Below are 21,378 nucleotides of genomic sequence, written 5' to 3'. Positions count from 1 at the left end.
GTGAAGCAATACTGTCTCAATTAAAAAATTTTCCATTTATGGGGCTGGAAAGATAGCACAGCGGGTAGGGCATTTGCCTTGCATGCGGCCGACCCGGGTTTGATTTCCAGCATCCCATATGGTCTCCTGAGCACCACCAGGAGTAACTCCTGAGTGCAGAGCCAGGAGTAATCCCTGTGCATCTCTGGGTGTCACCTAAAAAAAGCAAAAAAAAAAATTTCCATTTGAAAAGAACTTCAACAGTGAGTCTATACAAAATTAAAATCTCTGCACAGCAAAAGCAGCAATACAAAATAAAGAGTAACAAAGACTGGAAGAAAATAATTAAAAATTATATATCATAAAATATATTATACATTTCTATAATTAAAAACTCACTATTCTAAATTTTTTATTTTATTAAACATTAAGGCACCCTGATTTGAAGTTATTCTTAGCTGAATTCTGGGCATACAATGTTTTATTGCCAATTCAACCACCAGTCTTCCCTACAGCAATAGCTCCAGACTCCCTTCCACACCCACCCTGTCTGCTCCAAGCACATTTTAAAATTTAATTGTTGTTGTAGTTTGAATTTTGTACTTATCATGTTGTTGGTTTTGTGTTGTAGATATATAGATTACTTCATTCTCTCCACTACCAATGTGTGCCAAGCCCCTGAATCTTACCTCTATCACCTCCCACCCCTCTTTTCTCATTTTCCCCCTTTTCTTCTTCCCTTCCTAATTCTTCTAATTTTATGATGAAGGGCAGGTAGTGGAATGGAAGACCCCTCTGGATTTAATCTTCTGAAGTGTTCAAACACTTGCTCCGGTGAGTATTTGAACACTTTATATTGAGAGGAGCAAAGTGTTTGCTTCTCTCAATATAAATTTTGAATTTAGGTCTGAAATCAAGGTCTTCAAGTCATTTTGAATTGACATTTGTGAAAAATGTGAAAGAGATCATATTTTTACATATGACTGATCCTGTTTCTCAAAACCATTTATTACTTACCATCAGTAAATATACAAATCAAAACTATAATGGGACATAATCTATGGGACATAATCTTATCTCCTTCATTGTTGGTGTAAATGTCAACCTTTTAGAAAGAAACAATATGGGCACTTCTCAAAAACCTAAAAATTGAGCTTCCATCTGACCCAGCAATTCTACTTCTTGTCATATATCCCAACAGTACAAAAATGCCATTCAGAAAAGACATTCACACTTCTATGTTCATTGTTGTTCTGTTCATTGTAACCAATATTTGGAAGCAACCCTAGTCCAAGAGTAGGTAATTGTATAAAAGTCTGTGATAGATATTCACAGTAGAATACTTCTTGGGTTTAAGAAAAGCTGAAATGCTATGCTATGTGAATGTATCTGGAGCACATCATACTGAGTGAAGTTATTCAAAAGAGGAACAAACAGAATGATCTTTTTCACGTGTGGTATATAAAGAAAGAGTAGTAAAATAAAACGCCAAATATAACAGAAATGAAAAACTGGTTTTCAGTAGAAAGTTTACCAAAGTTGAAAGTAGGGGAGAATAGAATGGGGTTGGGCACTGGGACAATGTTGGAGGTAAGTGGACACTCTGGTGAAGGGCATCGTGCAAGAATGTTTTATGCACAAAACCTTCCCAATAACAGTAATCATGGTTCCTAAAATTTACAAAATTTATAATGGGTAGTGATAGTCTATATTTGTCTATAATATAGTCGATAATTATAGTGATAGTCAAAATATAGTCTATATTTTGAGGAGGATATACAAAGACCATAGTACATAAATGTTTCTCAAACTCTCTGGTCAGGGAATGTGAAACTACAATGAGATATTGCTTTACATTTGTAGATATCACTTCCAGTCACTTCTTATTTAATTAAGAAAATAAAGCAGTTTAGATTATTATATGAACAAGGGAACCCTGCTCATTGTTTATGTACAATAATCCAGTCATTGTGGAAAATAGTAATTGGATTCTTCAGAAATGGAAAATTGAACAATCAGATTATCCAGAAATTTGATGTATCTGGCTAAATATCTAACATATCAAAAAAGATTTATTCACAACCATGTTTATTGCAGAACTATAAAAATAACCAAGAAATAAAATAAGTGTGTATCAATGAATGCCTTGATTAGAAGTTGTGGTAGACATATACAGCAGAATATTATTCAACAACACTTAGGGCCATCTTGCTATTTATGATGATACATATATGTAGGATTCTGAACAATCCAAACTTATAAAAACAGTCAATGCAATGTAATTACCAGTATCTGAAGTAAATTATCTGGAATATATGGTTAAAGACTATAAAGTTGTAGCTGTGAATAAATACTGAAGATTGAATGCAAACTATAGTAATGTGGTCAAGAATTCTCTTTATAAATGTCAAGGCTCCTAAGAGAGTCTATATTAATTGCTCCCTCCAGAAGAACTGAACGGTAATTATGTATATTAATAGAGGTGTTTGAAAACAATAGCTTGGTAAGCATATTGCAATATGTAATATGACAAATCAATACACTGAGCACTTAAATTTGTATCATATTATATATCAATTTTTTTCTCACTAATAATATAATTTCAAAACAGAAATTATCAGACAATGTTTTATCCTTTTCTCATAAACTGAAGCTGAGGTAGATTTGCCTATCATTGCCTTATTTGATGAGGTAATTTTTTTATCGTTTTCCCTATCAGGTGGGATCTCTAGGAGTCCCTGTTTAAGGAGATATGTGGTTTATTGACAAACATGTTTGTCAATAAGTAAAAATGAAGGTAATATCAATAGTCCAATGGTTTCAGGGATACAAGTTGAAAATGGTTGAGTTTTTCCTCTTTTAGTTCCTTTAGAAAAGGAGGCTCACCAGAGTATCTAAAGCTCACCAGAGTATCACCATTTGATTGCGAAAGTTCTGGTGTAAAGGATAAAGTTTTATAGGTAGGAACGCAGATACAAGCTGATCATTTTGGGTCAGATAGGCAGACTATGGCAGAGATGCCAGTTGTACACAGAGATCTTGAGTCCCTTTCATAATGTACAAACTATTTATTGGAATTAACTGCATTTGGATGGGAATAGAAGATGAAAAACAAAAATTCTTTGCTTTTATCTGGTTAAGAAATAGGTGTATCTTCTTTACTCTATCTTCATCTGTATTTAGTCAGACTAAACAATAATATTCAAAATAAAGTTAGCTATTTTTAATAGAGCAGACTGCCAAGCTGTATGTATTAACAGTTAAGGAAATAAAATCATATCTTGTTAAGCCACTGAAAATTCAGAACCTTAATGAACATATAGATGTCATGTTTTATAGAGTTCTTTCGATTGTAACCATATGGTATTGTGATATTTTGTAACATTGTTAGAGTAACTAGCAAAAATTTGTCAACTTGACAAAATATTAATATACTGGCTAAATTTTGAAAAAGTAAAGATATGTGGGTATTGGCTCTAATAAATATTTCATGGGTCTTTTTCTACTACTCATCTACAGGTCCTCAAAATTCAAGGGATCAGTAGATTCCTATAGGAAAATGCAGGCTTTACTTTACTACCTCTGAAGTTTGTGTTGTTTGTGTTTTCTCTTTATCATCCCTGCTGCACCTCTGGATTTATTTGTCTTCCCACTGCCTCAACTATAAGAAAAGCAATGTTTTTGTAGTATCATTGCCCTCTTTGAACTCAATGACAGCCCTATTGCCATAATTTTGTAAATATTTTCATTAAAGTCTGTATTTTCTTTATCATTGGCTGTTCTCTCTATTATCTCATGCTACACAAATACTATTTATCCCTTTACTATGATTTATAATAATATTCCTTTATAGAATTTGCCTCAAAGAAAGGCATAGAATTAGATCACTATAAATTTATTGAATGTGCACTAAGTTCCATGTGTTATGCATATTATGATTATCTGAAAAATATTATTCATAGATATTACATTGTTTTACTCATTTTAATAGTGCTATGAGATACATATTCTCCCCCAGTCAACTATGAGTCACTGCAACCAATAGTGCAAGGTCTTACAGTTCACGAAGGACTGAACTAAAATTAAGAGAATACTCTCATTCTAGAGCCACAACTTAAATATCTGTGCTAAACTTACCAAATTATGCATTAATTGCTGCATTAACCTTGTCCCTAAACAACAAAAAGTATGAACAATTACCCTTGGTGTTTTGGATGACATAAATAATCTAAAGAATGATATAAAGAATCCAAACTTCAGGAGGGAGATAAGGAATTTGCCTATAGGATCATAAGATGTAATCACATGTAATCATAATATTTAATCACAATATGTAATCACAATATGTAATCATAATATGTAATCATAGTACATAATATTACATACTAATATGTAATCATAATACATAATCATAATATGTAATCACAATGTAATCATATGTAATCATAAGATCATAACTTGTTATCACTTGTCAGCCCATTGGTCATCAATTTTCTCGAGCAGGTGCCAGTAAAGTCTCATTTGACCCTTTATGTACATATAGACAAAATAGAAATACCTGGTGGGAATGCACGAGGTTGGGTGTGAATTTAGAGACTCGGTTATTCACTGAATAGTCTTTGCTACATTTTCTCATGTAAGGTCTCTAGAGTGGCAAGGACCATTTGACAGACATCCCGGACCAGTAAAGAAGGCAATGTCTATGTAAATGAACATTCATCAATACCATAATCGCTACACATTTTCACATATATAGTAACTTAATAAATGAATCAAGATAATGTCATGCTTGTAGCTTACTAGATAAGTGAGACAAGATATAGTAAATGTCAGTTTAAGAGGAAGCAATGAGGAAGAATTAAATTATCAATACCCCCACTGGTGCTACTAAAATATAATAACCATAACAAAACATTCTTCGCATGCCTAAGAAATAAAATACCTACAGAAAACCCAAATGTAAATGGATAGCTGTAGAAACTAGTGACAATGTTGCCCATCCCAAAACACTTTTCAGTTACCACATTGCTTGTCTTGGTCACCCCAGATTCTAATTTTTCTAATTAAATCTTAAGTTTGGTTGTCTCTTATTTATCAAGAATTTATAGCTATTCTATTGACTTTGAAAAGCTTAATCATAGGTGTATTTTTATTATCACATTTTTTGCCATGATTTATTTCCTTCTCTATGCTTATCTTTATTTGATGATGCGACCTCAAACATTAAAAGAAGGGGAAAGAAAACATGAGAGAGTGGTCCCATTAACATGCTTTTTTCATTAAGATATTGCATCCCTCGTCCTTATTCAAGTTTAAATAGTTGACATTAGGAATTTCAGCATATTTGTTGATGAAATAAAATCTGTAGAGCTTCAAAAGGAAGAGTATGAATAGACTTACTTTTGTAAAGCACTGTAACACTGTGGCACTGTCTTCCCAATGCTCATCGATTTGCTCGAGTGGGCCCAGTAACGTCTCCATTGTGAGACTTGTTGTTACTGTATTTGGCATATCAAATACGTCACGGGTAGCTTTCCAGGCTTTGCCGTGTGAGTGAGATACTCTCGGTTTCTTGCCAGGCTCTTCAAGAGGGGCGGAAGAATTGAGCCCTGGTCAGCTGGGCCAGCCGCATACAAGGCAAATGTCCTACAGCTGTGCTATCTTTGCTCTTTTCTAAAGAGTGAATATAATAGTTATTCTATTAGAAGATTCTCACTTCCTCTAGAATATGGCAGTATATTCAAGATGCATCAGAATTATCCACCTAAGGAATAATTCTCTTCATGAGTCTTACAAAGTTTTTAGGTAGGATGATGTAATATAACATGAATTTAAACCCCTTAAAATAACTCAGAACTCTTCTTCTGGGTTTATGTTCTCTAGTTTTAATCACTAACTGAATAAGCCAGTGTTTTACTAGCTCTCACACACTTCAAGCTAAAGTGTATTGACAGTCTAAATACTTAGATTATTCTCCAATAGATTTACAATCATATCATTGCAAAGAAGCTGCTGTACATAATCTATATTATTAAACTTAATTTGAAGAAAATTATGACGAGACACTGTTGATCTTTGATATTATTTCTGAATTCTAGGAACTTGGCATTCCTTTCAAGATGCCACTAACTCGCCTCAGTGCTTACTCACCTGAGTTCCAACTGCTTTTACTTTGTAGCGTATGCCTAGATATTCAGAAATTACAAATATATTGTTTTTTTCTACCTGAATGTATCCTACTCCACAATTCTTTGAGATGAGCATATGATCTTTTGGTAGCAAAATTTGACTCCTATAAACTTTTTCAGATGTTAATTAACTGAAAAAAAGAGGCCCTTAAATGTCTTTGGGCCAGTACTATCATAACTAAGAATTAACATGGGTACACGAATCACAACAAAGGAGACATTTTGTACGTTGTCAATCATCTTTGACTATAGAGGAAAACCAGCTCCTTTAATTGGTCCCTTGGTTAGACATGCATAGTATAGCCTTTTGAGACATTATTATATCAAAGAACTCTTTAACAATTCTTTGAAGAATTATGAAACTGAAGTAAAAGAAAATTTCAACCTCATTATTTATTATAAAAATTATCTTGGCAAGGCATGGGAAAATCCTTAGAGACTATCTTTTGGAAAAGCACCAGGAATATCAAGCCTTTGGCATCATTGAAATATATTCACTTAATAGAGGAAATTTCAACTTTTTACTTTCTTGTTTGAAACATTTTGCTCTTCTTTACAAGGAACTCCATAACCGCATAATGTTCAGAAACATTACAGAGATTTTGAGCAGAGGAATACATAGAGATCACATGTTTCTTTCCCATGAGTACATGTGCATGCTTTAAAGCAGTAAGAAGGGGAATTAGAAGAATGAGACCATAAATGGAAGACAAAAGATCAGGAGGAAAAGAGGGAGAGCTGGGTAAAATTTCCATGAAATTTTAAAAAGATAAAATTCTTATCAAATTTCCCTAGAACAATGAAGAAACTTTACAGATCACTCTGCCCAATTGTCTTTCTTCTCTTCCAAAATGTACAAAAGAAATTGCGGTATTGCAATAAAAATTTTAAAAAGGAACTTCGCCCTTATTCTTGGATTCTCAAAATTTAACTTTACCTAGGAAAGAGCAAAGACTTGAGAAGACCAAACACCTAATTGCAATCTAATGAAAAATCATGTGTGTTCCTGCTTAAATCACAACTTTCCTCTCTTGGACACTACTTTTTAAATTGCTAGTGTGATTTTCAAGTTTCCACATGATTGTTACATATTTGCAATGCTAATTCCTCCCTCACACCTTCAAAGTTTCATCAATTGCCCTACACTGAAGGTCCTTTATACCTTCACTCTTCTGCAGTCTTGGTGAGCTCTTCTGCTGACAATCACTGTATCACTGTCATCCTGTTGTTCATCAATTTACTCGAGCGGGCACCAGTAATGTCTCTATTCTTCCCAGCCCTGAGATTTTAGCAGCCTCTCTTTACTCGTATTTCCCAATGCTGCAGTATTGGAGGCTCTTTCAGGGTCAGGGGAATGAGACCTGTTATTGTTACTGTTTTTGGCATATTAAAAACACCACAGGGAGCTTGCTAGGCTCCGCTGTGTGGGTGGGATACTCTCCGTAGCTTTCTGCGTTCTCCAAGAGGCATATATACATATATATACATATATATCATATATATTATGGAAAATGTGTAGAAAATGTTTTGTGGCTGCGCAGTCCAGGAACATGTTCCTCATATGTGAGGCTCGGCCCCAGCGTGTAGAAAGTGGCCTGGAGAGAGCCGACGGTTGAGTATTGGAGATCTGCTGCTGGGGCTGGGTCCCTTCGGGTGGGGAGGGCTCTCACCCACCCCCCCTCTGGGGAACCCCAGGGTGAAAAAAGCCTGGTGTGGAGTCTGGTGACAATGGCGCTGGGGCCTCATTTTATGCTTCCTTCCAGAGAAGCAGTGTGAGTTCTGGACTGTGGCTGATGAGAAGGTTATTTGGCACCGGTAGGAGGTGACTTTTGGGTATGACTCCTGAGTCGTCGGAGATTGGGGAAATCAGGCAGAGGATCTCTGCTCCCTGGTCCCATTGAGCCCAGAGTCCAAGGTCACAAAGTTCCACAGAACTGCTGACAATATTTCTGGGGTTTGTTCAAATTAATGATTATCATATCTTCAGTTTTGTTTCTTTATGCTTCACAAATTAGTGTGATCCCTCAATATTTGTCTTTTTCCTTATGACACACTTCACTTATCTTGATAGCCTCCAATCCATTAGATCGTGGCAAATTGCATGACTTCAATTTTCCCATAGCTATGTATTCTATTGGTTATATAAACCACAATTTTATTGTATAATATCTTATTGTTGGACACTTGCATTGTTTCCAGGCCTTGGCTTTTTGAATAATGTTGTGATTACATTTTTTGCAGGTTAATATTTGGCACTCTGGGGATAGAAGCTTAAGAAAAAGAATAACTGGTCATAGAAAATTCTTTTATTAAATTTTGAAGGTGTCTTTACACTGGTTTTGGTTAAGGACTAGATCAGACAACATTCCTGTCAATAGTGAATTGAGGTCCCTTTTTATATGTATTCCCACGAACACTGGTTCTTTACATTCTTTTTAATGTAGGCCATTTTCTTTGGCATGAGATATCTCTTCATTGTTTTGATGAGCATTTTCCTGATAATCAATCATTAAAATGAACATTTTTATTTGGTGCTCCCATTCCTGGGTTTTAGTCTCCTATTGGGAGGATCCTCCCAGGATAGGAGAAGCATGCTGAAAGTAGACTATAGACGAAACATGATTGTCATCCATTGCCTCTTTTGCAAACCACAACACCCAAAAGGAGAGAGAGAACAAAAGGGAATGCCCTGCCACAGAGGCAGGGTGTGAGGGGGGGATGGGGGTGGGAGGGATACTGGGATCCGTGGTGGTGGGAAATGGGCACTGGTGGACGGGTGGGTATTTGATCGTTGTGTAATTGAAACCAAAGCACAAAAATTTGTAAGTCTACATCTGTACCTCATGGTGTCTCACTAATAAAAATTAAAAAAAATATATCTGTAAGCGATACTTATGTCTTCACTAAAACAATATGTTAAGCTCCTCATCCCATAAGTTAAACACATTAATTTCTCTTTTATTCAATTTTTATTTAGTCATCACATTTACAATATTGTTAGGAAAAGAGTTTCTGGTATACAATGTTGCTATTCCTCATCTACCACCCAAGTGTCAGTGTCCCTTTATCTAAGTCTCAAAGTTCCCTCTCACTATCTTTCAACCCACCTCCTTGGTAAAGTGAGTTCTGTATCCATTTTCTCAGTGTCTTTTACCATTGACAAATTGTTATTACCTTGCTATTTATTTTTTATATTTCATATATGAGACATAATTCTGCATTTGACCCTCTCCATCTTATAGACTACTCATAAGCTGGTGCCCTATATACGGATTTATGCTACAACAAAGTGTATGATTTAACATTTTCTCATGGCTGAGTAGCATTCTGATATAGCTATATATATTATATAAATATACATACATACATTGCCTTTGGTTGCTTCCACATCTTGAGTATTGTGCATGGTTCTATGATGAACAGAAAAGTGCAAATGCCTTTTAGAATTATGCTTTTCGCCTTGGAGTAGATGTCAAGAGTTCACACAGAAGGTCAATTCTTAATTTTTTGCGAAATCTCCATATTGTTTTCCATAGAGGCTGAATCAGTCAATATTCTCACGAACAGTGGATTAGGGTGTCCTTTAACAATGGTTGTTTCTACTGTTTTTAATGTGAACCAGTCTCACTGGTGTGAGGTAATAGCTCGTTGTTGTTTGGTCTTACTTTTCTCTGATGACCAAAAATGAAAAGCACTTTTTAATATACATATCTGGACATCTGTATTTTTATTCTGAGAAAGTCTCCATTTAGTTCTCCTCCCTGTTTTTTTTTTGTGTGTGTGAGTGTGCATTTTTCAGTCAACTTTTTGTTGTTAATTTTTTTATATAGGAGTACTGCTATTCATTAAGCCATTGATTAAGTGGATTGCATTAGGCATGAACTCCACATTACTTTTTTAAATTCAGAATGTTAATTTTATTGTTTTATTATTATTTTTTTAATCACCATGAGATACAGTTACAAAGCTTTCCTGTTTGAGTTTCAGTCACACAATTATCGAACACCTAACCCTCCAACGGTGCACATCTTCACCACCAAGGTCCCCTATCCCATGCCTCCCACTGCCTGCCACTATGGCAGACAATCATCCCCATACTCTCTTTTTTATTGCTTGTTATGAATATAACTATTCTAAAATTTTAGATAATTAGGATGTGGAGAAATCTTTCAGTGAGCTGCTTGGTTCAGAGATTCTTTTGTGTGTCTCTGAATCATGGTTAAACTTAAGTAGCAGCCGGAGGCAGTTTGTGGGCATAACCTTTAGGGTTCCATGGGGAAGGGGGGTTGAGAGGGATTGACCCATCCCCTATCCCTTGATGCCTGGCATTTGACATCCCTGGACCCACCCACATGCACTTCTCATTAGGTTCTGGAAGTTGGTGGTCACCAGGTTTTTTTTAGAGAACAGATGTGGGACAATGCCTGCCCCCGTCTGAGGCATCCAGTGAAGTTGACCTGGCTTAATGTCCTGAGGCATCTCTGCAGTGAGCTACTAGGTTCAGAGATTTTTTTTTGTGTGTCTCTGGATCATGACCCTTGTTTCCATAGAAATAAACTATTGGCTTATGCCCTGCAGGGTGCGCCCGCTAGTTCATATAGTGCTACACCTCGGGCCCTAACTGTAGCATTTGATCTCTTTCGAGATTTATGGGTCTTAAATAAGGCCAATAAATGAGCTTATATAGCTGAGCCAGAGATGGTGTGTGAGTGTGGCTCCCACATACCTAACTTTTGGCTGTTTAATTTTTTGGTAAACTTGGTCCCAAGTTGTTGGGGTCTGGCCAAAGGCACAGTGGCAATTTTGGGGTATCAGGAAGTCTGAAGGCACCAACAGGCTGCTGATGCTCTCCCCCCACAGTTACAGATTGATCTGATGGTGGCACTATACCCCCTGTTAAATATTTTAAGCTTTTTAAAATCTTGTGTAGTTGCTCTTTGTCAGGTATGTGATTAGTGAATATTTTCTCCCAATCCAGGGTACCCCTTTTTGTTTTGGACATTTTTGTTTTAGTCCATAGGTTATCTTTTAATCATTGTTTCCTTTATAATGCAGGAGCTTTTGAATTTGATGCAGTTCTATTTATTTTTGCTTCTGTTTGCTTGATGATTGGTATTGAGTCATTGAAGATTCTTATACAATCAATATTATATAGAGTTCTGCTTATGCTTTCCTCATTGTAACTTATAAATTTGGGACTAATATTGAGATCTATTTTTCATGTTGAATTAATTTTTGTATATGACAAAACAGAATAAGAATGCCATTCGGGTATCCCAAAGAGGAATCGAAAGAGCTATGCTTAGAATATCACATCTCACTCATGTGAGAGAAGGAATTTGGAGTTCTGATCTCGGTCGACGAGCAAGAATCAGGGATGCTAGCTAGTTAGCTAAGGCGTCAAAAATCAGATGGGGCTGGACATGTAATGAGATTCAGAGACAACTGTTGGACTAAATCTGTTACCGACTGGATTCCACAGGACATCAAAAGAATATGTGTTCACCCACCTACGAGATGGTCAGACTTGAGACTCTCCATGTTCCTGGAGTGAGCAGATGTCATTTGGCTGCACTAGCACTTGACAGGGATGAATGGAGACATTACTGGCGCCTGCTCAAGAAAATCGATGATCAATGGTAGGACAAGTCATACAAGTGATATGACTAAACAATATGATATGAGCTAGAGCGATAGCACAGCGGTAGGGCGTTTGCCTTGCACGCAGTCAACATGGCCGACCCGAGTTTGATTCCTCCGCCCCTCTCGGAGAGCCCGGCAAGCTACCGAGAGTATCTCACCTGCCCGGCAGAGCCTGGCAAGCTCCCCGTGATGTATTCGATATGCCAAACACAGTAACAACAAAGTCTCCAATGGAGACGTTACTGGGCCCGCTCGACTAAACATAGGGATTAAAATTTTATCATTTTGTTTGCATGTAGCTAACCTGTTTTCCAAACATTGTTTGTTAAAAAGTCCTTTTAGATGTCCGTAACTCACATGATCTGTCTTAAGGATCTCAATTACAAGCCTCACAATCTACTTTTATTCCAGTGTCATACAATCTTAAATACTACATCTTTGTATTATAATTTAAAGTCGGAGAGATAAAAGCTCGCATTTTCTTTATCCATGTTTTTCGTTGGCCATCTTGGTAGGGTTTTGTGGTTTTTTTTGCTGTTGTTGTTCTTTTGGGGGTAACTCTAAGCTCAGGGGTCACTCCTGGTGGTGCTCTGGGGACCATACGAAGTGTTGGTTATTAAAACTCTATCTTCTGCTTTCCCACTGTACTATTGATTTGGCTGCTATTCTGCAAATATGATTTTTCAAAATAAATTTTAACAGTATATCCTTCATATTCTTAAATTATGCCATGGGATTTTTTGTGGGGACTGCATTGAAATTGCGTAGAGTTTTGGTAGTATGACTATTTTATCAGTAAAAGTTGTTGAATTGAGTAGAGAATGTGTTTCCAGTTCTTTGTGTCTTCTATTTTCTAAATAGATTTTTGATTTGATTCACCCTGATTTGCAATTACAATACAACCAATGATGCGGTTTCATGAATACAACGCTCTAACACTATACACCCCCATCAGAATTTTTGTTGTCAATCCCCCAGGAAGGTGATAAGGAATTAGCTAGATGTTGCTTTCTGTCTCTCTACCTGTTCTCACAGAATGACAGGAAGAATAATTGTGAGCGGCATGTTTCAGGTTTTGAGGTATGAGACCTTAATATGATGCAGGCAGGGTGTGAAGACTGCTGGTACCCACCGAAAAGGAAGGGGCTCCCTTTCTGAACTGGCCCAGTGAAATCAGCCAGAGACAAGCCTCACCTGGTTTGGTGGAGCAGCAATCAGAAGGTTGTGTCTTCTCTCTTTGTAAATCTACCTAAAAGCTTGTTAATCTTATTTATTTTTCAAAAATTCTGCTTTTGATTTTTCTGATATTTTAAATTTTTGTCTTTGTTTTGATTTACATTTTATTGATTTCTGCTGTTTTATTATTTCCTACTTTCTGCTTTCTTTCAGTTCCCTTTATTGATCTTTTTCTAATTGCCTAAACTGTGCTGTTATACTATTTATCTGTGTCCTTTCTTTAATGTTTTTTTCCATAAGGTCTAATTCACCAGAAGTAAAAGCATAAGAAAAAAAATTAATGTACAATAATATGATTTGCTGTAGGAAAAACTCTGAAGTAGATATCAAATTATAAAAATGTTATCTAACAATTTCAAACTTGATTCTGGCTAAAAATCCTTCATATTACATACCCTGCAAATATAGTGAGACAATTGAAAAATAGGACAACATATTTAAAAGATAATATGTAGTAATCATTAAAAGAAACATGATTAAGTATAGTATGTACACAAACATATTCTGCAAATGAGTTCCAGAATGTTCTCAAGAAATATATTTTCTCAAGAAATATATTTTATGTAGTCTTTCTCTATCACACACACAAAAAAGTACTCAATCACATATAAGCACAGAGTTTACAAAATAATTGGAGAATAAAAGGTTACTGTTGGTTTTAATATGAGCATGTAGCAAAGCAAGACCATTTCCTTCATGAAATGCAGAGCATATTGTTACCATGGAGGCTGTAGAGACAATATTAATTTAAGAAAGTCTGAAATTCTGAATAATGAAGAAAAAGAATGTAATATAAGAACTTTAAAAGAAATAGTATGACCATCACCACCATTGCTTAGAGTGGAACAGACCTGATCACTGTATCATCTATGCTAGAATCTCAAATATCCATGTTTTCCAAAGGAAAATAGCTACTTGAACTTTTTCAACAAGTGAAAAAAACTTGACTTGTATGTTCCCTCATAGATATATGTAATTACTAACTTCTCTGGGCATATAAGTTATGAATCACAGATATATCTTTACATGAAAATAAAATTATTTTATTTGAAACAGAAAGTTTAAGAAAATTAAAAAGTATTGCTGACTATGATACTTTCAAAATTCTCTGTTGTCTGTATTTGTTTGTTTTCTGCTCTCTTCTCATTGAGGAAGCGTTACCAACTTTTATCTCACTGAGGAAAATGTCTAGCTCTCTTTAACATCCTCTTGAGTGCTTGTTTGATCTCCTTGTTCCTCAGACTATAGATTAGAGGGTTTAGCATGGGGGTAATGATAATATAGAAGACTGACATTACCTTGTCCTGTTTTTCAGAGTGATCAGAATGAGGACGCATGTAAACAAAGAAGACTGGAACATAGTAGAGTGTTACAACTGTCAAGTGTGAAGCACAAGTATTGAAGGCCTTGAAACTGCCCTTGATGGTTGACATTTTCAGGATGGACACTGTGATAAAGCCATAAGATAACAGAATAACAAGAAAAGAACCAAAGCCAACAAACAAAATTGCCCAAAAAAGAATCATTTGGGTGATGAAGGGACTGGAGCAAGACAAGATAATAACCTCGGATATGTTACAGAAGAAATGTTGAATGACATTTGGTCCACAGTAGTACATACGAAAGGCAGGAATTGTCTCAAGCAAACTACAGATGAAACCAGTTCCAAGGGCCCCAGCCACCATCTTCTGACAGAGCCCAGGCGCCATGATGGCTGAGTACTGCAGCGGGTTACCAATGGCCACGTACCTGTCATAGGCCATGGCAGCCAGGAGGCAACACTCAGTCTGACCCATCCAAGCTGCAAAAAAGTACTGGGTAGCACAGGCAACAAAGGAAATTGTTTTATCATCCTTGAAGAAATCTGAAAGCATTCTGGGACAGATGGTAGAAGAATAGCAGACATCTATAGATGACAAAATGCTGAGAAAAAAGTACATGGGCATATGCAGGTGAGAGTCCATCTTGATAAGTATAATGAGAGTAAGGTTCCAGAATAATGTCACAAGATAAGTCACCAGAAAGACCGGAAAGAGAATGAACTGCAACTCTTTTTCATCTGTGATTCCCAGAAAAACAAACATGACCACCGATGATGTGTAATTTCTATCTATTTCCATAAAAGTACTTGATTCCATCTGCTGAAAAAAAGGATGAAAGAATAAAATTACTCTGCTCCAAAACACAAAAGTGAATATTTTTTTTTGCCAGAAATGCATCTGACTAGAAGTATAATTTTGAATCATCTTCTGAGCTTATCTCTGTATTTTGAATAAAACCATATATGGACCCTCTAGATTCTCCTCATAGAAAATGGCAATATATACAAATGGTTTTACTGAATTATATTGTCAAGGTATAACTTTTCTATAGTTCCCAATTATAGATCAGGAACACTGAATTCCTAGAGATTAGTGACCTAGATTTGTGAACGGTTGAGGATGCTTAAAGCAACGTTAATGGGAATTAAGAAACATTCCATTATCAAAGACTGGAAAACAGTACAGAGTCTTCTTACAAAATACTAAGTCTAGAGCTTCCACATGACCCAGAAATTCCACTTCTTGATATCTACTTTGAGAAGTCAAAAACATGAATTCACAAAACAAGATGTTTTAGCACCTATGTTGATTGCAGTATTAAGTACAATAGCTAGCAAATATGTAAGCAACCAAAATGTCTAGTAACATATGAGTAGAGAAAAAAAAACCTGGCATATATACACAATGGGACACTATGCACTTGTAAGAGGAAACCTTACAGTTTGCTGTAAATGAAAGGAGATGAAAGCATAAAAGATCATCATCAAAATGCAAGTAATAAAAAAGTAAAATCCAAAAGAATGATGACAAATGGCCAAAACACCCAATATAACACTAAATATTGTCAAATTGTCGAAAACTATTTAATGATAAGAAGGAGCAGGAAACAACCTTTCCTGTTTACAAGCAACACACTCAAACTCTCACAATAAAAACAAATTCAGAGTGAAAAGTTGGAAAACAACCCGGTATGCAAAAGGCAACCTAAAAATAGTATGAACAATCAAACTTTATCAAGTATCATTATCATCCAGACTAAAAAAGTGGATAAGAGATAGGATGGGTATTGTGTATTGGGTCAGGGAGCAATAGATCTAGAAGAATGAACTCTTATTAACATTTATGACTCAAGTGAAGGGGGTAACTAAGTTAATAAAAACATTGTTAATAGGAATGGAAAATACATTGAAATATTATAATAGCTTAATACTTTAATATCCCCTCTCATCCCTGGGAAAAATTTGCAACTAAATAAATATAAAACTAAGGAAGCTAGAGCCTTAAATGAGAAATTAGAAGAGTGGGGTTCATAGACAATTACAGGACCCTTCACCTCCAAAGACTGAATGCATGCTCTTCTAGAGTGAACATGGAACATTCATCAGGATACACTGAACATTTTTCAAATGTCCCACATGCTGAGATACAACTCAAGAATCCAGGAAGTCATCAAAATTAGACATCAGAACAATTTTCTTCTTATACCACAATACCATGAAGGCAAAAATTAACCTGAAAGAAAAATGTGGAAAAACTCAAACATTTGGAAATTAAGCAATATATTGTCAAACATTAGGTCAAAGAGGATAGCAAAGAAAAATAAAGGACTTCTCAAAATAAATATAATGAAGCCACAAACTACTAGACCCTAAGGGACAAATAAAAACAGCACTAAATTTATACCAATTAGGCTGACATAAGAACATGCTCAACAAGAAATGTGAAGTGGAACAAGGAAAGCCTCTTTAACAAATGGTGCTGGCATAACTGGACAACCACATGCAAAGGAATGGGCTCAGACCTCGACCTAACACCATGCACAAAAGTCAGATCAAAATGGATTAAAGATCTCAACATCAAGCCAAAATCTATAAGATACATTGAAGACAAGGTCAGCAAAACCCTCCAGGATATTGCGACTAATGGTGTCTTCAAAGACAACACTCCACTGACCATCCAAGTGGAAATAGAGATAAACAAATGGCACTATCGTGAAATAAGAAGATTCTCCACCTCAAAAGATACAATAACCAGAACACAAAGACAATCTACAGAATGGGAAAACATAGTTACCCAATACCCATCTGATAAAGGGTTGATATCAAGAACATACAAAGCACTGGTTGAACTTTACAAGAAGAAAACATCTAACCCCATCAAAAAATGGGGTGATGAAATGAACAGAAACTTTCCCAAAGAAGAAATCCAAATGGCTAAAAGGCACTTGAGAAAGTGCTCTATATCACTAATCATCAGGGATATGCAGATCAAAACAACAATGAGATATCATCTCACACCACAGAGACTGGCCCACATCCAAAACAACAAAAGCAGTCAGTGTTCGTGTGGATGTGGCAAGAAAGGGACTCTTCTTCACTACTGGTGGGAATGCCGACTGGTTCAGCCCTTTTGGAAAACAGTATGGACGATTCTCCAAAAATTAGAAATTGAGCTCCAATTTGACCAGGCAATACCACTCCTGGGAATATATCCCAGAGAGGCAAAAAAGTACAGTCAAAATGACATTTGCACTTCTATGTTCATTGCTGCACTATTCACAGTAGCCAAAATCTGGAGAAAACCTGAGTGCCTGAGAACAGATGATTGGTTAAAGAAACTTTGGTACATCTACACAATGGAGTACTATGTAGCTGTTAGAAAAGATGAAGTCATGAAATTTACATACAAGTAGTACTACATGGAAAGTATCATGCTAAGCAAAATGAATCAGAAACAGAGGGACAGACATAGAAAGATTGCATTCATCTGAGGAATATAAAGTTACAAATTGGGAGACTAACACCCAAGAATGTCCTCCCTTTGTTCATCAATTTGCTCGAGGGGGCCCAGTAACATCTCCATTTTTTGAGACTTATTGTTACTGTGTTTGGCATATTGAATACATCACGGATAGCCTGCCAGGCTTTGCCGTGCAGACAAGATACACTTGGTACCTTGCCAGGCTCTTTGAGAGGGGCAGAGGAATCGAACCTGGCTTGGCTAGGCTGGCTGCACGCAAGGCAAATGCCCTACCGCTGTGCTATAGCTCCAGCCCAAGAATAGCCAAGATAAGATTACCAGGAGGTTCAATCCATTGCTTGGAGGCCAGCCACGCATGCTAGGGGAGAAGGAAGCTCAGATAGCGAGGGAAACACCAAGTAAAGGGTGTTGAGAGGATACTCTCAGGATGAGAGATGCATGCTGAAAGTAGACCATAGACTGAACATGATTGCCACTCAATGCCTCTTTTGCAAACCACAGCACCCAAAAGGAGAGAGAGAACAAAAGGGAATGCCCTGCCACAGGGGTGGGGTGGGATGGAGGTTGAAGAGGTGGGAAGGATACTGGGAGCACTGGAGGTGGGGAATGGACACTGCTGGAGGGATGAGTGCTCAATCATTTTATAACTGAAACCCAAGCACAAAAATTTGTAAGTCTACAACTGCACTTCATGGTGTTTCACTAATAAAAATTTTTAAAAAAGAACATGATCGAATAGATGACATAACTTTAAGTTGAGGAAAAACTATGAGAAAGGGCATGACACTGTAATATAAAGAATATAAATGTTGAGTAAACATTATAAAGGGCATGTGAAAGGTAGAGTTGGCCTTAAAAATAATTAAAAATAAAAATAATTTAGAAAAATAAATGCACACCCATATTCATTGCTGTACATACTGCAATAGCCAAAGTATAGAAATAACCCAAATGCTCAAATACAGATTAAAAATCAAGAAGTTGTTGGATATATATACAATAGAATATTATGCAGGAATGGGGATAGAAGCAAGGGAATATAGAGCAGGTAGTTATAATAACCCTTGGACTTTAACTACAGAACTGAGATTACCAAGAACTGATGTGTAGGTGAGTGCAGATGGCATTTTGAGAAGGAAGAAGAGAACTAGAAGTAAAATAAGGTGGTGGGTTTCTGACACTTTGTTGAAGGCGCAGTAACTGGATACCAAAATCATGAATATTAAAACTATTGCAATCATGTTACCTCTATTATGAAAAGAATAAGTAAAATAAATGTAAAATCTTTAAAATTCTGTCTTTATGACATTAACTAATATAACAGCATTATACTATGTCATATGAAAAATGAAAAAACAAATACAAATGATCTCTCTTATATTTGGAACTTTACTCAAAAAGCCTGCAGAAACATATACTTGTGGTTCAAGAAACAGAGAAGGAGATGCTGTAAAATTGTGTGTACATGGGTAAATTGTTCATGTTTCCAATCAGAAGATAAATAATATCAGGAACACATAAGAATAAACAACACAGTGACTCATATTTTGTTATTCACTTGAAAGTTTCTGAGAATAAATCTAAATCATAATCAAAAGGGGAAATTGTAAGTTTGTGAGGCAAAACACATTAAATAATTTTATAGTGATATTTTGCAATATTTACATATGTGAAATTCTGTATTATACACTTAAACTTTTACAATGTTACCGTTTAATTGTATTGCTCAGCTTAATTCCTCAACAATTGTCATATAAGTGTTGACTATTAGTATCATGGACTAATTAGACATAGCAATGAATGATAGCTATAGCTGTAGATGGGAATTCTAGGGGTGCTTTAGTCCTATAAGTTAATTTGGGAGAATTCCAGAGACATCATTGACCCAGTGGAGAGTCAGGCATCATTGCTCCAGGCAGATGTAGATTTAGTCCTCTGTATAGGAAATCACATCACCTGTGGCCATCCAGGTAAAAATCACACAAATTATTTTGTCTTTAGATTGAGGAGGTAGGGGAACCACATCAACTTCCAGGGGCTGCTTGTGATGTGTGCGAGTGACCAGAAGCACAGTAAAGATGATACAGATAACTCAACACAATCTTTTGCTGAGTCTTTACAACCTGTTTAAGTCAATGCAAGGTGCTTTATTTGACAGTATTTATTTTTGAAAAATATTTGTATTGCTTACTTCAGTATATACAGTGTTAGGGCTAGAGCAATAGCACAGCGGCAGGGCATTTGCCTTTCGTGCAAATGTTGTTACTGGGCCCGCTCGAGCAAATCGATGAACAACGAAGGACTGTGTTTGTTTGTTTGTTTGTGAATTAAAATTATCTATTTGAGATTTTTCCATCCTGGAAAAGTCTATGTTCTAAGCCCTAAACCTCTCTCTCTCTCTCTCTCTCTCTCTCTCTCTCTCTCTCTCTCTCTCACACACACACACACACACACACACACACACAGTATGTCCGTAAAAGACATATTTTTATATTTATCAAAATAAAAGTGTTTTGCTATAAAATTTGGGGCCAGAATGATAGTACATTAGTTAGGGCTCTTACTTTGCACGTAGTCAACCCCGATTCAATCCCCAGCATCCCCTATGCCCCCTCAAGCACCACCAGGAATGATCCCTAAGAGGAGGGCCAGGAGTAATAATACCTGAGCATCACTGAGTGTGGTCCCCCAACCAAAAAAAAGTATGTTACTATAAAATTAAATCAAATTAACTCGTTTAACTTACATTCTGGAAACACGGGCACAGTGGCTCCATAGCTGCAAATAGTCAACATAACTCATAAGCACCAGAGAAGGGTAAGGGTTGTGGACTGTCTTACTCAGGGCATGTTATAATGTGTTAAAATTTGAAATAAAACAGGGGAAATTTAATATATTCACTTTCTTTGAATAATTGTTTGCACACCATCATCTCCTAAGAAATTTTAGAGAAGGAAAGGTGATCGATATAAATATTCACAAGATTTTTCACCAAGTAGATTTAACAAATTAAAACCCCTTCCAGTCCTCATAGACTTAGCATGTATCGAGTTCTGGAATTTCTGCAGTGTACAACATCTGCTTATAAAATCCAGGATGTCGCTAAGTGAAGAACAGCAACACAATATAGAAAAGTTCAAAAAGACAAATGAATCCAACTATACATGTGCCTGGAGAGGACCATCTCTGTTAACTGTGCCACCCAGTCTAGTCTTTTGAGACTTCAGAATCTCCAAAGATGACACTGGAAATGTACTTGAACTATTTCAAAAGATCTATCACATATTGCAGAAATTATTCGAGAATTAAATCAACAAGTATAATTTTTCAAATTTGAGAAAAATATACAAGGCCACTAAATCAGGGTGCTAAAAAACTTCATAAGGATTGTGATAGCTGATCAAATTATTTTATTTTATAAGTAAAAAAAAAATAGAAGTTAGCAGGATTTAAGATCACATCCGTGGGGCCAGAGCAAGAATGTAATGACTAGGACATTTTTCTTTCATGTGGTTGACATGCATTCAATC

General features: G+C 36.2%; 1 protein-coding gene across 1 annotated transcript; it reads right to left on the bottom strand.

The window, feature by feature from the left end:
- Positions 1 to 14,218: 14,218 nt before the first annotated feature.
- Positions 14,219 to 15,184, bottom strand: LOC130041656 (olfactory receptor 5A1-like). The gene has a single exon (XM_056133918.1). The coding sequence runs from the start codon at positions 15,182 to 15,184 to the stop codon at positions 14,219 to 14,221; it is 966 nt and encodes a 321-aa protein (XP_055989893.1).
- Between the last annotated feature and the right edge of the window lie 6,194 nt (positions 15,185 to 21,378).

The sequence above is a fragment of the Sorex fumeus genome, unplaced genomic scaffold, assembly GCF_029834395.1.
Source record: "Sorex fumeus unplaced genomic scaffold, SorFum_2.1 ptg000007l, whole genome shotgun sequence".
NCBI classification, from domain to species: domain Eukaryota; kingdom Metazoa; phylum Chordata; class Mammalia; order Eulipotyphla; family Soricidae; genus Sorex; species Sorex fumeus.
Note: the sequence above shows the minus strand (reverse complement) of the source record. Positions and strands in the feature narration are given on the sequence as shown.